The sequence below is a fragment of the Gracilinanus agilis genome, chromosome 5, assembly GCF_016433145.1.
Source record: "Gracilinanus agilis isolate LMUSP501 chromosome 5, AgileGrace, whole genome shotgun sequence".
Lineage (NCBI taxonomy): Eukaryota > Metazoa > Chordata > Mammalia > Didelphimorphia > Didelphidae > Gracilinanus > Gracilinanus agilis.
The window spans coordinates 230,781,395-230,806,725 of NC_058134.1; the positions used below are offsets into that span (position 1 = coordinate 230,781,395).

General features: G+C 37.2%; 1 protein-coding gene across 1 annotated transcript; it reads right to left on the reverse strand.

Annotated features, from left to right (window-relative positions):
* Positions 1-279: 279 nt before the first annotated feature.
* On the reverse strand, positions 280-24,711 carry ACTR6 (actin related protein 6). The gene is made up of 11 exons (XM_044678177.1): positions 24,640-24,711; positions 21,764-21,881; positions 18,507-18,575; positions 16,543-16,666; positions 13,500-13,635; positions 13,164-13,220; positions 10,897-10,995; positions 10,730-10,808; positions 6,738-6,909; positions 5,182-5,320; positions 280-759 (listed from the first exon to the last, which is right to left on the reverse strand). Exons 1-11 carry the CDS (start codon positions 24,705-24,707, stop codon positions 630-632), a joined length of 1,191 nt encoding a protein of 396 aa, XP_044534112.1. The 5' UTR covers positions 24,708-24,711; the 3' UTR covers positions 280-629.
* Positions 24,712-25,331: the final 620 nt, after the last annotated feature.

Consider the following 25,331-nt stretch of genomic DNA (forward strand, 5'->3'; position numbering starts at 1 on the left):
GAGCCTCCAAAAATTTCTTCATAATCTTGACAAACTGACATCAGTTCTTCTCATTCAAAAGCAATACTAACAGTACTTTGTAGAATAAGTGAAATGAATCATTTAAGCAATAATAAAGAGTGAATAGAACCAGAAAGACTATACACTAAAGGGAATTTATTAAATATGCTCTAAGTAAAAATTAGAAAACTATTTAAATTATCATTTCCATCATATATATATGTACATAATATATAAAAGAATATGAAAACAAATTTAAGCCAGAAAATTTCATTTCCAATCACATATATGCAAAAAAAACTATCAAAGGCTGAATTTGTTCTTGTAACTGTAAAGAATAAAATTTTAAATGCATTTAGTCTTTCATTCATCAATGAAAAGTAACCTGCCCTAAAAAAATAGTGCAAGCCTCAACAGAAGCCTCGCTCCTAAATAAAAGTGTACAATAAAAGTACATACACCCCTTTGTACTTACCATTTATGGTATGAGTCACTGCAGCTAAGCTTTCCAAAGCTCTAACACAAAGTATATCAACCAACTCAAGATACTTTCCAAGATGAAAGATTACAATAGTGCTCATTAACTTCTTTTAAAAGAACTGCATAAAGACAGTCATTCAGGAATTTCTTTAAATATCAAATTTCTCTTCACATATGCAATGTCCATTTTCTTCATAATCTTCTCTTGTTACTACCATATCTTCAAAATCATCATTTTCTGATATCAGCTTTCCACCTTCCCAGGAATAAGTAATTGGGCTGAAAATAAAAATAAATATACTCAGATGAAGTTACAAAAGCTACTAGCAATCTCTATCCAATTAGAAAACCTACTATACTTAAGAGGTTACACTGAAGGGGCAAGCTCAGTAGATAGAGACAAGGCCTAGAGATGGGAGGTCCTGGGTTCAAATGTGGCCTTAAAATACTTTCTAGCTAGAGGCAAGTCACTTATCCCTACTTGCCCAGTCCTAACTGCTCTTCTACCTTAAGAAGACGGAAAGTAAGTGTTTTGGTTTTTATTTTAAGTCTTCCTTAGTAACTGAATAACCCATGGAAGAAACACATTTTAGAGGGCAAACCTAAAGAGAAGGTCTCTGGACTAAGCCAATACTACCCAACAACACCGGATAATTTTTTGCCCCTTTACCCTGTACCTGTAGTCTCAGCCTCTGAGACATACAAAGATGCATGGAAGAAAACAATTAAAGTCATGACTGAATACGAATGCTAGTATCAAGGCCAGAATATCCCCTAGCTGTACTTGCACCTTTCACCTCCGCTCCAAAGGCTATTTTTAATTAGGAGCCAAGGTACAAAGAGTGCATCATCTGAGTGCAGCTGCCATCTTCATCCTAGGCTGCCTTTCTGGTCCTAGAGGGACCCATGACGCTCTCTCTCTGTGTACTAACATTATCCTTCATAAATAAGAATATGAATGACAACATTTAGAGTTAAATTTTAACTGACTTTAACTAAAATTAAACCAGAACACAGATGACAATCACTGGCTAGATAAGGGTGTTCAGGTTCTTGTCGTCCTTGGTTACATCTAAGCTACCCGAAACCCCCAGGAAGGCACTTAACCTCAGTCAGATTAACACCCCATGGGTAGAGGCCCTTCTTTTTTTCCTAACTCCTCACCCCATGCCTGCATAAATGTTGCCAACACAAAGAATGCTCCCTGAAGATTAAGAGCTAGGATGAACAACTATCATCTCCCTGGGGTAAAAACTAGCCCCAGGGAAGAGCAAAGCCCAGGACTTACTAGAGGCTCCTGCAGGCCCAACAGCTCACAAGTCGGAGATTCTGACTCACTCCCATTAGCAATACAGAAATCATTTTCAAAAGGAACATAATGCAGTCATGATGTCAACAGCAGGCCTTATTAGTATCAGGAAGACCTGAGTTCTATTACAGATTCAGACTCATACCAATTTTGAGCCCTTGGGCAAGGTCCTTAACATCTCCATCCCCCTATCCTTCCAATCTCTAAGATTCTCAGAGCTGCCAAGCAGGTGCACAGGCAAAAGAAAATTTCTTGACTGAAAGCTCCCTTTATCAATGCAAGCATAGTATGGTCCAAAAATAATCAATGCAGCAAAATAAAGTCAGAAAGTATTTACAATGTTGTTATTCTGCCTAGAAAACTCATACAAAATTAATAACTATAACAATCTGAAGACAGCATAAATGAAAATTCAACTGTCTGAGACAATAAGTACAATAGGAATGTACAAAACATCATCATCCACAAAGGAAATAATACTCCTTCATTCTAGAAAGCCACCAGGTACAGTGAACAGCACCTTGGCTCTGATGCTTATTATCCATATGACCTTGGGCAAATCACTTACCCAAAACAGGCTTCTATGTCCTCCTCTGTACAAAGAGGGAAATGGACCCAATTGACCTCCAAGGGCTCTTCTAGCTCTTATCAATGACCCTCCTTGTTCCTATTTTCTCTCATATTCACAAATCAAAACTGAACCAAAAGAAAACAATGTCTTCACTAACCATCCTTTCTCACATATCCATGGTATTTGGGAATATTTTTCCCAAGCTATTTTTATGATTCCCAAGTCCTATAACATGTTTATACCTTACATTTAAGAAGATACAATGTTTAGTCAAATAATTTAATTGGATGTAAAAAGGCTTATGAATATCTACACTGAGGGTCTAGATCTAGACAATATGATTTATCTATATCCTAATCTGTAAAATAGAAATGATAAGATCAGTCTCACTGATCTCTCAGCAAGGCTAGGAGGAGAAAGCCAGATGTGAAAAGAATATTTTAATGAGGATGAGAAAATACCCTAAAGGACAAAGCTACATCAATTGATGCAGAGCATTTTTTTTTCTTATCCATATGGTAAATAGAAATAGAATGGGAAGTTTTATTTTTCCTTAAAGCAAAATTATAATAAACATTATGCATTAATTGAAGGACTTGGTCCTTCTAGTGTTAAAAATAAAAATATGAGTTAATGCAAGTTCTGTAAAACTTGTTTTAAAAAAGCTGAATTTTTTCCACTTATTTTGTGATGGAGATAAGTTACCAGATTGTTTTAGCATAACAAGCTTTAGCTGTCGATTGCCTAAATGTATAATTTAGATGAAAGTTACTTAAAACAAAAAAAATTGTAGGAGTAAAAATGAATAAATACTCCTCATGTTTTAAAATATATATATATATATATATATAATTTGATAATAAACAAAAAGAAGAGGAAAAGAAAAGGAAAAGGATTCTTACAGTAAAGTGAGCAAAAGCAAAGAGAGCCAAAAACTCACACCTGCAGCACTTTACTAAAGCAAAGCACAAGCTCCCCAAAAAGATCCCCACAGTGAGGGTCTCAACCAAATTTATCTCCCAAGCCCTGTACATCAAATGAGGATGTAACTTAAAAGGATGCTGGGAATGTAGCTCAGGTGTGGCAAATTTTCCATCTGCACACAATTCTATTGTCTAAGAAACAGGGTTCCTGAGAATCAATTAAAAAATGAGTTGAAATAATTAATAATGTTAGCTATGTTGCTGAATATAAAATAAATTCAAATAAATCATCACATTTCTGGGTATTTCTAATAGCATCTAGCAGAAAAACACAGAAAAAGAAATTCCAGTTAAAACAACTATAGACAATCTAAAATACTTGAGTCTACCTGCCAACACAAATCCAGAAATTATATAAAAACGCTTTTCACACACAGTCATATACACAACTAGAAATATACAAATTGCTCATGGGTAGGCGGAATCAATGTAAAAAAAAAAAAGACAATTCTACCAAAATTAACTGACTTACTCTGGGTTATGCCAACTAAACTACCAAAAAAATTATTTTATAGCTAAGAAAAATAAAAACAAAATTCATCTAAAAGGACAAAAGGTCAAGAATAACAAGGGAATTAATTTTTTTCTTAAATGTGAAGGAAGGTGGCCTAGTCATACCAGATCTCACAGTATACTATGAAGCAGTAATCATCAAAATAATCTGGTACTCACTAAGAAACAGGTAGGGAATTGAGAGCCAGGCCTAGAGACATGTTCTGGGTTCATATCTGACCTCAGACACTTCCTAGCTCTGTGACCCTGGACAAATCACTTAAATCCCATTGCTTATCCCTTACCACTCTTCTGCCTTAGAACCAACTTTAGAGGGCCATATTTACTTTGGCATGAATAAACATGAAAACACATCTTAAAAAAAAGTTATACAGTATCAATACACAGTACTGATTCTAAGACAAAAGGTAAGGGTTAAAAAGAAAAAAAAAAAAAAAACAGTGGTAGATCAGTGGAACAGATTAGATACACATTACAGAATAATAAATGACCAGAATAAAACACAAAGATCCAAGCTTTTGGGACAAAAACTCACTATTTGACAAAAATTGCTTGTAAAACAGTTTGACACTCACATTGTAGTATCAAGATAAAGACAAAATGGGTACATTATTTAGACATAAAAGTTAATATAAGCAAATTAAAGAAACATGGAATATTTTACATATTTTACTTGTCAGACCTATGGATAAGGGGAAAATGAATGACAAAAAAAGAAATCATTATGAGATATAAAATATATAATTTTGATTACATTAAATTAAAAATTTGCACAAACATAATTAATGCAGTCCATATTAGAAGGAAAACAGGAAATGGGGGGATGATTTTGTAGAAGTTTCTCTAATATAAAGAAAGAATTGGATGGAGTCTGAATACAGATCAAAACATAACTTTTTTACTTCATTTTTCTTTTCTTTTTGTTTTCTTTTGCAACATGGATAATATGGAATTTTGTTTTGCATGATTGCAGAGGAGGGAAGGGAGAGAAAATTTGGAAATCAAAATTTTTTAGATGAATTAAAAATTGTTTTTATATTAATAGAGAAAAAGAAACCAATGAGTTATAATCAAGGCTACACCTTAAAAAATGGACGGTTTGTAAAATGTACACAATATCCAATGTGGTATGGTTACATGAAAAAGAATCAATATACGTCCAAAAAAAAAAAATGAAGAAAGAAATACTGTTAGAGGCTGTGGCTGATTTCTGAAAAGTACAAAGTACTGTGAACATGTTCCCTAAATCCCCATGATCAACTGAAAGAATTCCACTTCTTGTCTTGCTCCCATGTTTTGTTTTTATATCACAAACTCACACTTACTTTTCAGGAAGCACAACAGAAACATCATAATCTGTTGGAGTAAGACACCGAACCTCTGAGTAAACTCGATCCCTGAATCCTGGAAAGAGGGTGTTTCCTCCAGTCAAAACAATATTCTTGAAGAAATGGGGCTGCATTTCTTGTGATGAAAAAGACATAAGGCATTAACAAACCTGAAATTTTGCTTCAGAGAAAGGGAGGAATGGGAAAGAGCATGTTTCTAATTATCGCTAATCCAAGGACTCCCTGGTCACACTGTATGGATTCTGCTAAATGACAGGAAATGAAAGGTAAAGCTGACCCCATGTATATTCCCTTTTTGGAGGGAAGGAGGAAATTGCTCTAGTTTAACCATATTTGTAGTTGTTAGTAGCAGGCAATATTTTTTAATGATAACAGCTCTAAAAGTAATTATCCATTCCTTCTCCCCAATTGTCTTATATACTATAACTTTAAATAGAGTTATGACAATATAAAACTAAACATTTGCTTGAAGCCCAAACTCTATTTGTATATCAGGCTAAAAACCTTCACTAGGGCAATGCTCAAGATTAATAACACTCATAAGTACCTCACTAAAACAAAACTGCTTAGAGTCTAGGGTCCAACGTTTGTTTGATGAAAGAATTACCACAAAGGTGGAGAGAACAAAAGTAACTGGAGGTATCCCAGGGGAAGTCAGGTGGAGCAGAATAAACACAGGACAGAGATGTGGAGGCTATGGAAAAGCACCACTGTCCCAAAGACCTCTCACCAAATTAAGGCCATTTTCTTTCCATCGAATGTATACTGGGTCAAGCACATTTTCCTGCAATTTTTAAGTGACTCACTGGGAGTAGGAAAAATCAGAATCAACATTAACACTAGTAGCCCTCCTGAGACCTATTCAGTAAAATCTTAGTTGAGTGTATTAAGAACCCAGAGATACCTAGAGAGTATAACACATCAAAACTCATTACATTACATTAGTCTACAGGTATATAAATTCAAAGAGGTTGGAAACCACTCTACCCATTTTCAATAGAAAAATATTAAAATGATGGCTTATAAATATTCCACCTAATTTGGATTAGCTTTAAATTTAAAAAAAGATCATGAATTGGGATCCATCCACAATCTAGTAATGGTTTGAAACTACTAGCTCTCTCACTAGCTTATTGATGGAAAAGCACTGAGTAAGCATATAAGCATTATAAATGCTAACTCACACGTTAATTATGAGTGATTAACTGAAATACTACTCTTAAGTTTAAATCAACCATAATAGCTCCTTATACAAAAACATTGTAGCAAAGGACTGGTAGAAGGAAAAACTGTCAGAAGATATTAAGGACCCTTGGAAGTCTTTATATTTAGAAGATTTTTTTTTTTCAATTAGAATTGTATAAGTTAAAGTCTGGAGAAGATAAATCCTTTCTGATCTTAAAGAGTATGTTATTATGCCAGTACTATTCAATAGATTTTTTTGTGAATCAGGGGTACATAAAGGAAGTACAGATGCTCTTACTTTCAACATATAGCTACAGAGCAGAATACTAGTGTAACTACAACTGTACCTTCAGGGAGATTCTGAATAGAATAGACAATAGCTTCTGGGATTCCCATTTCTTGAATGCCTATATCGGAAGGATTAAAGAGTATCTCTGGAACAGCAAATCTCTCATTTGCCAAACGAAGAATTTGTTCCCCAGACTTATACTTTCCACTTAACACCATCTCTTCTCTTGGCTGAAAAAAAAAATCAAATGAAAATGAATTAAAATAAGTGAGATTATTATATTACCAAATTCATGTGAATGCTATTAACTTAAAAAACAATGATGCTAAGAGGCAATAAGGGTTCATAAAGCTTGGAAGTATAACCTGTCTCTATATGCCTATAAAAATAACTAGTTCCTAGGGGGCAGCTGGGTAGCTCAGTGGAGTGAAAGTCAGGCCTAGAGACAGGAGGTCCTAGGTTCAAACCCGGCCTCAGCCACTTCCAGCTGTGTGACCCTGGGCAAGTCATTTGACCCCCATTGCCCACCCTTACCACTCTTCCACCTATTAGAAAATACACCAAAGTACAAGGGTTTAAAAAAAAAAGAATAAAAAAAAATAACTAGTTCCTGAAAGTTCACTTTAATCTATAGATGCTATGAAGTGAACTTACTAAGCCAGCACCAACATGGGTTTTATTCTCTACTATGAATAAAATTTCTCAGAGACAGATTCAACTTCAATGTAACTATGATCTCACCAAACTCAGTTCTCCCACTAGAAATGTAGACCACGTGCCTATCCATGTAGTGTGACTAGTCAATGGTCATCCATAAAAATGCTGGGAGACTTCCAATACATCTCTCTGCCTTACATGGATGCCGTGGAAGATATGCACTCTCCATCACTGACCTCTTACTCTGGTTACATGGCTGATCATTGTTATTTTCTTTTGCCCCTGGTTAAAATTTCTGACATCTCTCATATATAGTTCCTCATCTGTAACATGTTACTTACACTTACTACATAACTTCTCAAGTGTCCTATAGGGAATCCAAGCCTTCAACTCTTCAGATTTTATAAGGTTTCCCAATTTAAAACCATATTACACCACCAAAAGAAGACTGGTGACAAAAAAATTGGTCCACTCCTCCACCTATATAAAATTTTCATAAGAGTCGTTTCTACATGAACTGAGGACATTTTGAATAGGGGAATTCAAGGGAACAAAAAGGTGTATTCCCCAAGCAATATGGACCACATCTTTATCATTCACAAGTGAGTGAAAAGATGAAAAAAATGTAAATCTGTATTTATTTGTTGATTAGTGTTAGTGGAATAAAAACTGTCCTACAGGGGACAAGGTCTCTCATTCACACAGTAAGAGCATTTGAAAACATTACTGAGTTGTAAGAGATGATAAATGTAATAAATACAGAAAGGCAAGGAAACAGCTACATTGAGTAACAAGAATTAAGTAGGCAAACACAACAAAGTACAGTGGAAATGGAAATGGAAATGGAAAGAACAATTACAAAAGAAGAGACTTGGAATGATGCAAAATTACAAAGATGACTCATGGTCCCAAAGAAGAGAAATGAGAAGAGACTAGTCCAGCCCACCCCTTTGTGGATGTCTAAGGCCTACAGGTATGGAACCTTGTATATATTTTCAGATTTTTTTCAATGTATTGATTAGTTTTATTGTTTTTTCCCTTTTCCCCTTTTTTCTTTAAAAAACACTCTTGTAATGAGATAGTTTTGCAAAGGGAGGGCAAGAGTTAAGAAAGGAAATGTAAGCAATGTGAAAAAAAAAGATCAGAAAACATTTTTTTAAAAAAAGAAGAAAATGAGGGAAGAACCATGATGACAGATTAGAGGCAACAACTCAGCTGAACTCTCTCAACATTCCCCTCCAAACAACTTTAAAATAACACTTCAAATCAAATTTTAGAGTGACAAAGCCAACAAAAAGTCATGAGACATTTTTCTGGCATAAGAAAACTTAGGAGGTCTTGTAGGATATGTGAATGTAATATAAATTGTTCTCACTTATTAAGTTTGAAAATCAGATTGATGCCAGCCCTACCTTTGACTGCCACATGTGTTTACTAGTAAACATAAAAAATCCTGACTTCTGGAAGGTCCATGGGGGGCCTGTCTGGACTCCAGAACAGGGGACTTAGACTGAAGTTAAGCATCTCCAATCAGAGAGGTCCAGGAGTAGAAAAAACAGCATACATAAGCAGATGAAGAGGAAGCTGTCGGGCTCTTTGGCTCAGCTCTGACTCCCTACTCTAGAGCTTTTACAGCTTTGCTTTATCTTTGTGGGCAATCTAGACCTGCCCTTGCTTAGACTGCTAATTGGACATAAATCCAACAAGAATTCTTATTAGAATTAAAGAAAGAGTTAAGAGTGGCAGAGGAAAAACTGGGAAAAGAAATGACCAATACAAGAAAATTATGAAAAGAGAAATAAGTTTGGAAAAGGAGGCACAAAAAAATACTGAAGAAAATAACAGCTTAAAAAAAAACAATTGGCGGGGGCAGCTGGGTAGCTCAGTGGATTGAGAGTCAGGCCTGGAGACTGGAGGTCCTAGGTTCAAATCTGACCTCAAACACTTCCCAGCTGTGTGACCCTGGGCAAGTCACTTGACCCCCATTGCCTACCCTTACCACTCTTCTGCCTTGGAGTCAATATACAGTATTGACTCCAAGACGGAAGGTAAGGGTTTTAAAAAAAAAAAAAAAAAACAATTGGCCTAATGGGAACTTCTTAAAAATCAGGATAAGAGGGGCAGTTGGGTGATACAGTGGATAGAGTATTAGGCTTGGAGTTGGGAGGACCTGGATTCAAATCTAGCCTCAGAAATTTCCTAGCTGTGCAATCCTGGGCAAGTCACTTACCCCTGATTGCAAAGCCCTTACTGCTCTTCAGCCCTAGAACTGATAGTAGAATAGAAGGTAAGGTATTAAGAAAAAAAAAAAGAAGAAGTAAGAAAGAATACACTGGGAGAAGGGGAAAGGGAGAGGCAAAATGAGAAAATTCTCACAGGAAAAAAAACATGCAAGAAATAGTGGAGGAACAATGCCTGAACCTCACAACATATTTTCTAGAGTTAAGAAAAATAATATGCTTTATTTTTTCAGCACACAGAAAAATCTAAAAACCATGTTTTTTTAATTGATTAAATGTTAAACCATCAATCTGCATTTCTAAAGGATACAATAATATATGAAGTTTTTGCCTTTCTAAAACAAAGCGAGATGTGTTTTAATCACATAAAAATAAAGAGAACTTTTAAGAAAAATTTTGGTTTTAAAAAATGAATATAGGTCATAATCACAGCACAGCTCTCATCAATCCAATGCTCGTGGCCTCTATTAAGAAACGTAATCACTATAAACTGTGCTGCTGTTTTAGAAAGTTGTTGGCATCATTCATCATTTGAAACTACTCAATTTAGGTCAGCCAGGAGGATAAAGAGGACACAATGCTACAGAAGGTGATTATTTTTTCAGTTAACAGCACAATCCAAGAATCCTGTCACTTGGGATCATGGAATCCATAAGACTACATGAAGGTTTTTGCTTTTACAAAAGCAAGAAAATATTTGTGAGAGTTGCTTTTAACTATATTAATTTTGAAGCTCCCAAAGAGAAATATGTAAATTCTAAATTTTAACAATATCTTAACTAAAACTCCTTATATGAGAATATGTTGTTCCTTTTCCACATCTTAACCAAACTTATGTGGTTCAATTTTTGTGCCTGTATAAAAATTTCGTCTCTCTGATTCAAATTACACATTAATGAAAAATGAGTGCATTTCAAAAAATGTCAGCTAAATATATGTAAGATTATAATTTTAGGATTTTACCTGATACATAAGAAATATAGAAGTTCCTGAATCAAATACAATAAAACTTATAAACAGATTAAAATTAGCGCACTAATATTCACTGGAAAAATTAATATTAAAAGATTACTCTTACTCCTTCTCTAAAACGTTCCCAAAGATATGAAGACCTTAATTCTTAACTCAGAAATGGTAACTTCCATAAAATTACCTTACAAAAGCCCTTTTTAATTGTGCTAAAATCAGGCAAAACATAGTCTACCATCACTGTATTTTCTTCTCCTTTCAACCTGAAAAACAAGAGATTTTAAACAATTCAGCTTTGTTTTATGTGACTTGGAATTTACTTAACAATCATTAGTCTATCAAAATACATACTTTGCTATATCCATGTCCTTATAAAAATCTTGAGACACATAGCATACATCTTCTTTCACTTGATTGATTACATGTGTTTCATCCATGACATGTAGCTGTCTGCACAGAAATAAGACAAAATATGACATTTAAAATCTGGGCCATAACAAGCATTTACTTTTATAAGTCTTGTGTTTAAGATTTAAAAGGTGCAATAGGTGGCTCAGTGGATAGCGAGATCTGCAGATGGGAGGTCCTGAGTTCAAATCTTGTCTCAAGATGCTGCCTAGCTGTGTGACCCTGAGCATGTCACTTTACCCCAATTCCCTAGCCTAGCCCTAACCATTCTTACAGCTTGAAACCAATACTTAGTATCGCTTTTTAAAAAATACTTTATTTTTCCAATTACATGAAATGACACTTTTCAATGTTCATTTTCCAAAATTATAAGATCCAAATTATCTCCTTCCTTTCTTCCCTCCCCCCTCCCTGAGATGCTAAGCAATTTGAGCCGAGTTACACATGTATTATCTGGCAAAACATACTTCCATATTGGTCACTGTAGAAGAATACTCATATAAAACTAAAACTCCAAAATAAAAAAGGCAAATAAAATAGAGTGAAACATTGTAAGTTTTGATCTGTATTCTGACTCCAACACTTCTTTCTCTGGAGTTGGATAGCAATCTTTATCCTGAGTCCTTTGGAAATGTCCTGGATCAGTGTATTGCTGAGAATAGCTAAGTCTTTTACAACTGATCATTGTACAATATTGCCATTACTGTGTAAAATGTACTCCTGGTTCTGAATTAGTATTGAATCTAAGGTAGAAGAAAGAGGTTTAAATTTTTTTTAAAAGGTTCAACACAAAGTGTGCAAAAACTTTAGAGATAGTATCTTATCCCAATATAGTTTGATAAAAATAAGTATTGGGGTTCTAAAAGAACCAAATGGTAAGTATCTTGCATTTTATAGTATTTCTTAAAACATCTTCACCTTCATTCTTTATTTGATCCTCACAAAAACACAGTGAAGCCAAGAGTTACCCCCAATTTACAATGAGGAAACTGACGTATTTTTCATTTCAATTACTTACCTAAAGTCAACTTAAAAAAATTGCAGCTATCCCAAACCTCTGGGGACCAAGCTTTTCTACATGGCAAAGTTTTCCATAGAGTTGAAGACTTAACTTTTTGAGAACCAAAATAGCTTTCTTTTCATCATTTTGGACAGAAATCTAGAGAGGATTATAGATTTCTCCACTTTATGAAACAAGCATATTGAACATTATTTCTTTGTGTTGATGACTCAAGGTCAGTAATTACCAATGTTGATTAATGCGAAACCCCCACCCAAAGTATAATGAAGTATATAGTGCTATTTCCCTTACCCTAAATGGTTCAAAAATGCTGGGTTTTTTAATTCTTGGACTTGCTTTTTATAGTTTTTCTAACTCTTCCTTTGCTGTAAGCTGTCATTTTTATAAGTTACCACTGTACCTACCTAGAGCAAACAACTTGTCCCTTTCTATTCTGACACTTCCAATCTGCTCTGGGTTAAGAAAAGAGAAAACCAAGACTATTAATATCTGAAAAAAAAAAAGTGGCTCTAAGAGCCTGAAGGACTTCCCTATAAGTGAATGTATTTCATACCATGTATTTCTTCTGCTCAGAAGTATTTTTCTGTACCCTTTAGTTCTATACTATGTACTAGAAAGGCCAGATTGCTAGAATGCTGAGTTGTTGTTGTTGTTGTTGTTTTTTATATTTTTTAAACCCTTAACTTCTGTGTATTGGCTCCTACGTGGAAGAGTGGTAAGGGTGGGCAATGGGGGTCAAGTGACTTGCCCAGGGTCACACAGCTGGGAAGTGTCTGAGGCCAGATTTGAACTGGACCTCCCGTCTCTAGGCCTGACTCTCAATTCACTGAGCTACCCAGCTGCCCCTAGAATGCTGAGTTTTACAGGAATTACTGTACATTTATACCTTTTACCTATATTGTATTTCTATACTGTTTATGTTAGTCAATTTAGTAAAGATTAATTAATTAATCAAGTTTCTCATTACATTATCATCTCAAGCTGCAAATACAACCTAAATATTAAGAAATGAGAAAGGCAAAATCAGCGTTTATAGCAAGTACTTTAGTTTTTGTAAAACAAATAATTAAACATATTATTCAAAGCTTTGTTATATGTGATGTAGGTATATTTGAAAACTGCCTCCATTAGAGGAGGGCACAAAGTTCATGATTTGCCTCCACAAAAATCAAAGCATAAAAAGTGTTACCTGTAAGAAATTATCTCCTTTAGATGATTGGTTAGAAGCTTTCCTCCAACATTAATCCTGAAAGGGAATAATCAACTTTAGTTTAGCAACTGTCTTTATTTCAACATTATAATTCTTTTACTTTAAAAAAAATTGCTAATTTTTACTATTGCTTTCATTCCTGAATCTTTCCTTTCCTCCTCTCTACCTTAATAACATTCCTTATAACAAGTATTTTTTAAAAGGAGGATTTCTAACAAGCAAAACTAACCAAGACATACATTGACTGAGCCTGACAATATTTTTTAATTCCACAATTTATAATGTAATAATTTTTAAGAAAAAAATGCAGCTTACCGAATTATTGCTTCTTTTTTCTTTTTACTTCTGCAATATGGTACTATGTGTGTAAAGGAATAACCACTGTCCACAATGATACAGCATAATTCAGATGGATTATCTCGGAAGTAGCGATGTGCACTCAGGCCACCAGCTACAATAAAACAGTAACATATTAAACAACCTTCTACAGTACATTGTTTTTAATATGATGGGGGAAGGAAAGCAAATAAACTAAGTATAAATAATACATCTTTTCTTCTAGTTGTAACATAAGAGCATGATATTTATTTCTGAAAAACCTCAAGATGTAAGAAATACAAATTTGTAAGAGAGTATCACTGACCAACAGAGAAGATCTCCACAAAGTCTTCCTGCAGTTTTTTAACCACTTTATGGATTACCTAGACTGTAGAGATGATAGAAATATAATGCAAATAGCTTGTAAAAGCAAAATGAACTTTCTCCTCTCAGCAAATATCGGGCCAGTTCATTGTTCATGTGGATTATTTGTCCAAGAGTGAGGTACGGATGGATCAACCTTACAAAATGTACATTCAAATGCAGATCCAAATCCGAACAATAAGCATTCTTTACCATTTGCTTTTTCCTTTGTGAACTGTTAGGCCACAATCTTTTGATGGCTGATAGCTCTCATTTTAGGGCTCTGCAGTGTTCCAGGGCTTCGTACAATTAGTACAATATGCAAAGGCTTGTGGAGGACTTCACCATTGATGGGGATCCTCTTATTCATTTAGACTTTGCCCCAATGAACTAGGCCTGTTACTTGAACAGCAGCAACCTGGCTAGGTTGCCTTTGAGAAATGGTGCAGTGCTTTTAATGATTCCAAAGGCCCATCTTTTGACAATAATATTCTTCTCATGATGCTGTAAGGCATGAATCACAGACTACTAGAATCTCTACCCAAAGTACAATGGAGAAGCACATGATGGATGTAAGTGGGATGCAACAAGTTACCAGTAAAAAACATACAAGAAAAGACACATAAATAATGTTGTAAGATGAAAATTAATATCAATAACTCCAAGCATTATATTTTATAAGATTTATTAATAATCACTTGAAGTAAAAGAAACAAAAGGACAAAAGGAAAAACCTAAGTAAAGCAAGCTTTCCCAGCGGTGCTCGCAGGAAAAGAGAGGGCGGATCTACACAAAATTTATATTTTCCCCACGTTAGCATGTAACGCAAGAAGGAACATGGGAAGCTGGGATTTAGGATCCTGGGGAGCAAAATTCTATCTATATAATGTTATCATAGAGATGTAACATGTGTGGCCAAAAGATAATGACAGCCACATTTAAGAGATCTAAAAAGGAACTCCAGGCATTCTACAGTAAGTTCATGGGAAAATATGGACAAGATAAGAGGGCATGAAGGCGTAGATATCTGCATTGGTGGATAGAGTGCCCACATCACAGAGTTCACAGATCCATCAAAGTGATGAAGAAGCTCGAGGTGGTTTCCCTTTTCATCTATAGAAGAAGCCTGTGCTCCTTTCTCACAAGATGTGGGAAAATGCTACATTGTGTCTAATTGTCTAATAAAATAATTCTAACTTTAATCATTTTGCTTTTAAATATTTAAAGATTATCTTTCATATCTACTCTCTGTTAATTGATACTTAAAAGTTTAAAGATACACACAAAGTTTATGAAAATCATGTAAACGGGGAAGAGAGAGAGGAAAAGAGAAATACAGAGAGACAGAGGGGAGGAAGAAAAAGAGAGCTATTGGGGGAAGGGGAATGACAGAGAGAGAGAGAAATGGAGAAGGAAGGAAAGAAAACAAAAACATTCAGAGGGAGGTAATGGAAGAAAGAAGTAGGAATAGTATATGAAAGGTCCACACAATTTTAGGGTAGATATGAGAAAAACCTTCCTAACAATCACAACCTTTGCACAGGTGGAAAGGCCTGTCAGAGGTGGTAGCTCCCTACCTACCCCAAATTTGGTGGCATCCCAGCAGAGAGGACCACATCCTGGAAATGCTATAGAGCCTGTATAGCTACAAGACAGCCATGATAGCTTCAGGCAACATTTCCAGCCTGGGCACAAATCCTAGCTGTGTGGGTCAAGCCCGGAGGGTTTGAGTACAAAGAGCCCTGACTCTGATTGGATGATGTGGGTTCCAATTCTGCTCCTGTCACTCTGTGTAACCCTCATCAGATATGGGCCTCATTTTTTCTATCTATAAAGCAAAGGTCACCCCTGATAGCAGCCAAGGGTCCCCAACTTTAGATGCATGAATCCAAGGCCTGCCAGGGAGACCCAGTAGAAAGCTCCTAAGCATGCTGAGTTCCAATCTTCATCTCTAAAATGGCCTTATACTAAGGGATCCTCCAAGAAGTCCCTTCCATCACTGAAATTCAGTGAAGCTAAGATTCTACTTTGAGGAGGTCATTTTCTTAATACATACTTACTGTGCACCTCCTCCTCCACTAAAGATGATGCTAATAACAACAATGATGAGGATGAGGATGATAAACAGGGCTTTTCTCACAACTCTTATCATTATCCCCACTTTGCAGAAGATGCTCAGAAAGGTTTGGTAATTTGCCTCAAGCCACCCAGCCAGCAATCCGTCAAAGCCAAGACCTCTGACTTGAGGTCCATTGTTCTCTCTCACCCATCCAATTTATGCTAGGAATTGGAAGAACAAAGCATTTAAAACACTGCCTCCTATGTGACCCTGGTTGAATCATTTAACCCCATCTGCCTAGCCTTTGCCTTTCTGTTTTAAGAGCTGTTACTAAGGTAGGAAAGGTGAAAAAAAAAAAAATTAAGACAGTGTGTTCTCAGGCATCTTACAATCTAATGCAGAGAGAGGATATCTGCATAGAAACTCAGATAATTATTAAATTAGGGGAACCTAAATGAACTTTTTGCTCTCTTCTAGCTCTAAAATTCCGCAATAATAATTATTTCAAACAAGAAGAACCATCTCTAACCTCTAATATTCTAAGATTTGAAAACTATGTTCACTCCATCCATGACCACTGCCATTCAACTAAATTACATCCCCCCCAAATCAACTCACCATTGACTCTAAGCACGGCTTGAAATTGATATTCTTCAAACAAGATTTCATTCATTGACTCTTGAATTGAAGTGAAGTTAAAATAAGGTTCTGTAATTATAATATTAGTATCTACAAAATCCACCTGCAAGAACACAAAAGATAAAATAGCCATTTTGACATCAAGAAGAAGAGTGACAAGTTGATATGCCTAAGTATAGAACTGCTAGAGAAATTACATGAACTTTTTTTTTTTAAGAAAAAAAAAATTTATTTAGGAATGAGCTACAAGATGGGCGGGGCTTAACATAAAAAAACATTCTCTCAATCAATTTCCTCAAAACTCTTAGAACGAAGAACTAAAGAAGTATCAGAAGCTCTTCATATACCAAAGGAAAATGGGAAATGAGTATAATGTCAAGGGATGAGAAGCTTGGCAGATGGGCAGTCTAGCTTCACTAGATCATCAGTGATCTCCACAGAGAAAATGGGACGTAGCAGGGGGTCAGGCATGTATGACCACCCCTTTTCTCCCCTAAGCTACCACCTCCTCTTGGACCTTCATGGGGAAAGCCTAGGACTCAGAGCCCTGGAGAAGAGTCAGGCTGCCAGCTTATCTTGACCCCTGTGGAGATGGCACCTAGGGACTGCTCAGAGCTACTGGACCCAGGAAAGAAAGCTCTGGTCACTCAAGTCCTAGACACTGTCACTCATTTTGGAGTGAATACTCCACTGTACCCTGAGAACCACAGGACCTTTTCATCTGACTTGCAGCTGAAATTTCCTGAATATATTGTCTCCCCTGTGTGAACATTAGCTCTTTGAGAGCACAAGATTATCTTAGTTTTCTACTTCTACCCTCAGCTCCTGGCACAGTGCCTGGTGCAATGTACCTCCTTAATAAAAGATTTATTCATTCATTCATGTGATAAGTGCCTCACTGTGCCGGCATAAGTAAGATGAAGTGACCTTTTAATCTTAAAATCCTATACCTTAAATATGAAATAATCACAATACTAAAACCTGGCAAATTCTACTTCTGAATTTTATAAAGTCTCCATATGTAGTCACTTTCCTTTTCAGCCTAGAAAAAGAAATCTTAATTACTTTACATTGGTACTCTTGACAGTCTAACAGCTACTGTGTCAGGAAGGCATGAGTTCAAGCCTTGTCTTAGACACACACTGGCTAAATGGCCACAGATAAGTCATTTAATCTCTCAGTGATAATAACTTCACAGATTTTGAGTACATACCTGTAAAATTTAACTTAATATCCAATAACTCCAAGTATTATATTTTATAAAGTTTATTAATAATCACTTGAAGTAGAAGAAAAACAAGAATAAGAGTAAAAATCTGAGTAAAGCCACGTGAGTAAAATTCTCCTGCCTGGCACTCACTCAACAGCTACAGCTGCATTTCCAGGAGAAGAAAGGGCAGAGCTACACAAAACTTACATCTTCCCTACATTAGTACATAACATAGATAAGTAACTGGGGATGCTGGGAGAGAGAGTCCCTGGAGAGCAAAATTCTAATTACATATACTTGAGGAGGCAAGATATAAACCCAGGTATTCCTGATACTGAATACAGCACTCTACTCACTATTTCCAAGATATCTCTTCAAGTTACACAGGCATTGATGATCTTCCTAACTGTTAGAAGTGTCTACACTGAGAGCCTCTGTGATTTCATCACAAATATAGATCTCTCTGTTCCTGCCCCATCTCTAACAGCAACATCAAAATATACTTATAAAAAGAAAGCCTAGATTATATTTACAAAGCATATATAAATGTATTATATATCTAATAATGCATATTTATCATTTCAATATTGTCAATTTCAACAATCATAAGTAGTAACTATATTAACATTTTCAAAGTGAAAATATTTACCATCTTGAAATCTTAAATGTAGAGCCGTTCTTCAATATTAATAAGCCTTGGAAACAAATCTGAATGCAGAGTGTAATTTTTTACCTGATACATTTCTTTCCCAAAAAGGTAATCCCAAACTTGTCTCTGAACATCCCAATTCACCAAATAGCCCTAAAAGAATTCAGAAATTCAAGAATAATCTTTAAAATATAAAGTGGAAAAATTTCCAAAAATACATTTATTACGAAACTACAAAGTGAAGAATTCATGCAAAATGTTAAGGGGAAATGGTTTCTGCTCTTATAGGTTTTATAATGACTAAAGGAGAATATACACAAGCAAGTATAGTAGGGCTCCCTTATCCAAGGTTTCTGATATCCATGGTCAACCTTAAAGAAGTAGCAGTCCATCAGCAGTGGTGTCTGCCTCTGGCAGCAGTCTTTTCTGGTTTCACTGTCTCTTTTGTCAGTCTCTTTTGTTTTTGTTTGTTTGTTTGTTTTGGTGGGAGGTGCTGAAGTGAAAGGCAAAAACAGGAAGAGAGCACATATGTGTATGGGGTCAACAAATATTAGCTTTTATCTGTGACTTCAGTCATCAACATATGTAAGGACCCTACTGTAACACAATTCTCTCATGAAAGAAATACAGAAAAAAATGCTGTGAGAAGTTGAAGAGGGTAAGTGGTTATCCACCACTCTTTTAGGTGGAGGATAAGAGAAGTTTCATGGAAATGTGGCATTTGAGATATGCTTGAAAGGATGGGAAAGATTCAAATAGTGAGGTAAATGAGAGGCTTTGAAGCCTTTTTCAGTAGCAGCAACATAGTACCTCCAAGAGGCTAAGAACAGAGGCAGGAAAACCTCAGGGTACAAGGGAGACAACTGATAACCCAATCTGGCTACAACAGAGTATGCAAAAGACATAGAGCCAGATATATGTAACAAAAGAATGGTCTCACTCTGTGGAAGGACAAAAAGCCAGGTAAAGAACATTGTCTTTACTAAAGAAATGATAGAAAGCTAATGAAAAGCTTTGAGCAGGAGTAATTTAGCCCATCTATGTAAAAAAAAAAATTAAGCCAACAATGACATGAAAGATGAACTGGAGAGAAGAAAGAATAAGCATGGAAAGACCTGATGGGAGGCCATTGTAAAAGTCGCTGTGATGAAGGCAGTAATGAAGGCCCCATACTAGAGCTAAAACAGTGAGTTTATAGAGAAGTATCTAAAGCTAGATACTGTCCAAACTGAAAGAATGGAACTTGGCAAATGATTGGATATGGGATAGGAGGGAAAAAAAGATGACAATAATGTTGAGGTAGATAAGAGCCACTGGAAGAAATAGTGATGTCAGAAGGAAGAGCAGAAGAGAAAAGAGAGAAAAATAAAACGCTATTCTGAGCATGCTGGACTAGAGATACCAGTATACACCTGGAAAAAATAGCTTGACAGAAGCTGAAGGTGTGACACTCAGGAAAGTGGGCAGGTGAGGGGCCCCAGGCGGAACATCCACAGAAATGAAGGGCAAAGATGAGGGGAGTAACTGAAACTGTCAAGGAGTAAGCCTGAAAAGAAGTCACAAGCACCAAACTGTGTGGAAGCATGCAGCAGCTCAGCAACAAGAGAAAGGGAAGGGGGAATCAGGAGAGGAGAACAATCAGAATCCTCCAGTTGCCACTAAGATTTCCCTGGCTGGTCTGCCTTCTCTCATTTCATGGGATTTCAACCTCCGGATATATCCCAATTAGCTCAAAATGGACATGAACTAATACAGCTATTTAAGAGACAAGAGCCGCAATATCTATTTATTTTCTGATATTAGATACTTATAATGAAAACAAGTACATTTATTTCTACTCTGAAATCTGAACATATATCAAAAGTGAACTGATCTGGTAACATTAATATCATTGCAATTTTTTTTAAATAAAACTCTTACCTTCTGTCTTAGACTCTAGATACTAAGTACTGGTACTTCAGTCTTAGAATCTAGATCTGTGTTGGCAAACCTATAGCATGCGTGCCAGAGGGGACATTCAGAGCCCTCTCTGTGGGCACATGCGCCATTGCCACGACACAGAGTTTGCCAGTTTGTTACTAGAAAGCCAGAGGGGACCCAGGGGCTGAGCTGCTCCCCTCCCCCTCTCCATGCAGTCTGCAGTTTGGGCACTCAGTCTCTAAAAGGTTCACCATCACCGATTTAGATATTAAGTATCAGTTCCAAGTGACCTGTCCAGGGTCACACAGCTAGGAAGTATCTGAGGCCAAATCTGAATTTAGGTCTCCTGTTCATCTCTAAGCCTGGCTCTCAATCCACTGAGCCACCCAGCTGCCCTGTTAAGTCAACTAAAAAGCTTATTAACATCTTGCCTTTAATTTAAATTTATCCATAATTATTTAAAGAGTTTAACCATCTATGCTGAAAAAACAATATGGATGAAAAATATATATTGATAAGATTATGAAATGCAGTTGGACAGAGTCTAGTGATTTACAAATGCAGGCCTTAGACATACTTGGCAGATGATGAAAAATGAGCTGTGCCCAGATTTGAGAAGAAATAAATCAAAAGACTAGGCTGAATTCAAAACCGGACAGTATTTTCGATGGTTTTAAACTACTCCCTACCATAAAAGTTCATCTCTAAGTTGTTGTTGTTCTGATCATCTATGGCCCAAACCAGTAATTTTAATGGCTTAAGGAAATCCTTGAGGAGGAAAACTCCTTCCACCAAGGCAGATCAACAATTGTTGTTTTTAGAGAAATTTTAAAGTTTTTTTAGAGAGCTGTTCAGGAAACTGAGGTTTGTGACCTGCCCAGAGGCACAAAACTAATTCTTGTCAAAGGTGGGGCTTAAACCCAGGTAGTGCTGGCTCTCTATACCCTAAGGAGATTCTGCCTTTTATCTTAGCCTATTACAGAGCTTTAAATTATGAAACATTATAGTTTCAGGAACATCAAATTTTCAAGTGGCAAAAAGGTCAATGGAAAGATTCAAGCTATCAACAGATTACAGTCCATTACCAAAGATTATTTGTGCACAAATTAAGTGGTTCATAAACTTTTAAAAATATTTTGATAATTGCTTTCCTTTGTAATCCTATGCCTTGTATTTTATGAATCTAAAAGCATGATCCTGAAAAAGGGTCTGTAGCTTTGAGCAGACTGTCAAAGGAGTCCAGGACATGAAAAAAGGGATAGAACTCCTGCTTTATACACTCCTTACAAGATGTGGTAAGAAATTGCACAGGATGGAAGGACAAAGAAGGCTAAAATGTGCTCCAGTGAAGGGAGTTCCCACACTGAATGAAATGATTTCTCCATAGTGTATTATATCCACAGTGCTAGAAACTTACTTACCTTCTGAAAAGGCAAGATGTAAAAGAGTCCAGACGGGTCCTTTATTTCATCTATTTGGTTGGCTGTAAAGGTTTTCAGACGAGCTGTTTTTGACCGGAACTGACAATTTGGAATAACACTGTTGAAGAAAAAAAGTAGAAACTACTTGAGTTGTGAAAGCCTAGAAAATATTTTTCTACATGACATTTCCCCACTTCACCCAACAATGGAAATTTTTGAAAATATACATTTTGTTTACTTTTTTTTTTTTCAGTTCCCCCCACCCTGAATTTTAACACCTGTAGTGGAAGGGTCAGATCAGATTTGAATGCCTAGACAGGCAATCCAGGACTTCATTTGGGAAGCTCTTCAACAGGTATGGTAAAGATATCTATGTTTGAAGATTAATATGGAGGTAGCCCATGTGATAGACTAGACAGTGCAGTCCAGATAAGTAGCACAATGTCTGTTTGTAATCAATCACTTCTGACCAAAAGAGCTAGATGATGAGTATATTCCCCAGAAGTCTACTTTGGTATAATATTCTAATACTGTATAGAAATTAGATGTCTTGAAGAATTGTGACAAGTATTACTGGGCCAGAAACTGGAGGAAGCCCACCATAAGGAAGCAAATCAATAATCCCAGCATTTGAAGAAAAAAAGTAGAAATAGCTTGAGTTGTGAAGGCTTGGAAATTTTCAGGAAAGTATTTTTCTCCCTGAAAATTCCCCACTTACCAACACAATGGAAAATTTTGATAATAAATATTTCATTTGCTCTGATCCAGCTATCTCTGTCCAAAATTTTCCATGGTTGACAAACACTTTTAGAATGAAGCTCAAATTTCAAAAAAGATTCAAATCCTTTCACAATTAACCACACCAGCTTCATCCCTGACTTCTCCCCTCCATTACCTGAAGCTTTGCTAACATCTCCTCTACCTGGAATGCTCTATTCTCTCTCTGCCTATCCTCCTTGCCAATGTCTCGCCTTCCAAGGACACCCCAAAATGCCAATTCTTTCACAAACAGCAAGCAGTAGGAGACATTAACAAAGACTCAAAGGCGTGCAAAGTGCTCTACATTTTTACATATAATTATAAAGAGGAGGTGTGAGGAGGATACCGCAGGTGCCATTATCTAAGACCTAGAACAAGCTTAACCTTATCCTAAGTCACTGGAGATTTGCTCAAGGTCACAAGATAAGGGCTGGGTGTTGGACTGAAACCAAGGTCTCTACTCAAAGCTTTCCTGATTCTCCAAGCCAAAAGTAATTATTCTCTCCACTACTTTCTCATGGTATTTTTGCATCCGACACTTCTATAGTGCTTATCATACTCTGCTTTTATTACATATATTTATGTCCCCATCTCAAGATTTTAAGTTCTTTAGGGAGCTTAAATATTTTCATATCCCTATTGTGACCTGCACAGAGTAGGTGAGATCAAAAAAAAAAGATATGCTAAATCAAAATACTAAATGTCTATAATGGAAATGTACAGGAAAGGGTACATGTGAGGAGAATTAAAATTTCTAAATTTTAAACTGTTTGCCAAGATAAAAAAAAAACGCATTACAGCATCAAAACTTAGTATCTATCAAATAGCACATACTTATTATACATGTACAACTTACCAGTATTGAAAGGCAATGAGGATATAAATACCAAAAATGAGACAATTTCTACTCAAAAGGAAAAAAGGCTTACATTCTAAGGGAATGAAGAAGGCAACAAGAACATTTTGCAACAGAATTTTGCATCTTTAAGGCTACTTGCCCTTTGTATAATTTTTAAAAATTCTGTTTTCTGATTTTTGTCATCTGTATTTACATAAAACATTAACATAAACATATTTAATCTTCACGACAACCTTGTGGGAGAGCCAGATAATAATTTGCATCACATACAATGCATAGAACAGGAAAGGGATAAGAACCCAGATCCTCTGGCCTCAGATGAAGCTGTAAAAGCAGGCAACTTTACAGATTGCTGCTCTCCAGGACAAGAGAGAAAAGGTTCCATTTCGGTATTACTACCCCGTAGGCTGCATGGGACATGCTGGAAAGAGCACTAGAGGCCCTGGAGTCTATAAGAAGAGCCATTTATTTAGCGCTTACAGAATTTTGGGTGCTATGTTAGTGATGGGGATAAAATTAAGATAACTATTACGCAGTCCCTTCCCCCAGAGACCTCACATCCTAATGGGGGAGACGACAACACAAAATCAGTAAGAGTAATCTTAACAGGGGTTCAAGGAGAAACAGCCCCGGCAAAGCCATCCTGCAGAAGGCAGAATGTGAGCTGAGCCTCTAAGGCAGAAGGAGGGAGGGAGGGCATTCCTGGCACAGGGGATGGCCAGAGCAAAGGGAAAGAGGCCGAAGACTAAAGTCTGGTGGGCAAGAAAAGAAAGCAGGCGTCCCTGTATCGTGGTAGTCAAGCGTGAGGAGCCTGGAGAAGCGCACCGGAGGCTCCTGGTGGGCAAGATGGGCTTTGGTTTGGCCTCCATCACGGACCCCGACACGTTACAGGCACTTCAGAGATGAAGTCCGAATGTAACCCGGGCTGTTTGCTATCCCTGAGATCCAGGGGCACACTTGCCCTCTCTGGTCTCAGTTCCCTCCTCGGAGACTAGCTCGGAAACCACTTCCAGCCGCCCCTCTGCCAGTAATCCGGGGCAGGTGCCCCCCCAGTACACGACCCCCACGTGCGTAGGCGGGACTTCCGGCTACAAACACAACACCCCCCCACACTTCCGGGCCCCCGGAGCAGCCACAAAATTGGCTCCGGAGTCTCTCTTCCCCTCTATGCAGGGAGCCGCGTGGACACTGACGAGACTTCCCTAGGCATCAGGAATGCCCACCCTTCCTCACCCCCGGCCACTTCTTGGCCGTTTACCTGACGCTGTCGTGACTGTAACCGATTTTGGCGTTGTAGGCCCCGTTATCCAGCACCAGTGTCGCCATTATCCCTCCGCCCGCAGAGGAAACTACTGCGCAGGCGCCGTTTTTGCCGGAGGCGGCCCTCTCCTTTTAGTCCTCCGGCCCTTAGCTACTCTATGGTTCAGCCTGGCGGAGACCGCAGGGAACGATCCAATGCCCACAGCGCCGCACTCGGCCCGGGGGTGCCCCTATGCGGTGTTCTATCACGTGATGAGGAGCAGCGTCTGGCGCTCTACGCCTGCGCAATGAGAAAGCGTGAAATGGGGCGTTCCTAGAGGGGAGAGAAGAGAAGTCTAGAGTCTGGGGCTTTCTCTGCGCCTTTTATTATAGGATCCGAGGTCCAGAAGAGACAGGGACCTTGGAAACCATCTAGTCTTAAGGAGGCTGAGTCCCACGGAGGGGACGAGACTATAGCCGCGGAGCTGGAAGTGCCTATAAAATAACTGAATGAATAAACGTTCCTTAAAACTATTCCTAAGTACCAGGCACTGTACCAAGTGTTGGAAATACTGATAGGAACAAAAATAAAATACAGCATTTACGTAAGAAAAAAATTATTCTAGTGGAAGATAGGCGGCTCAGAGAACAAAGCAGGACACTTAGAATCCTGAGAGCAACTCCTAACCCAGACTATTTCCTGGCTGTGAT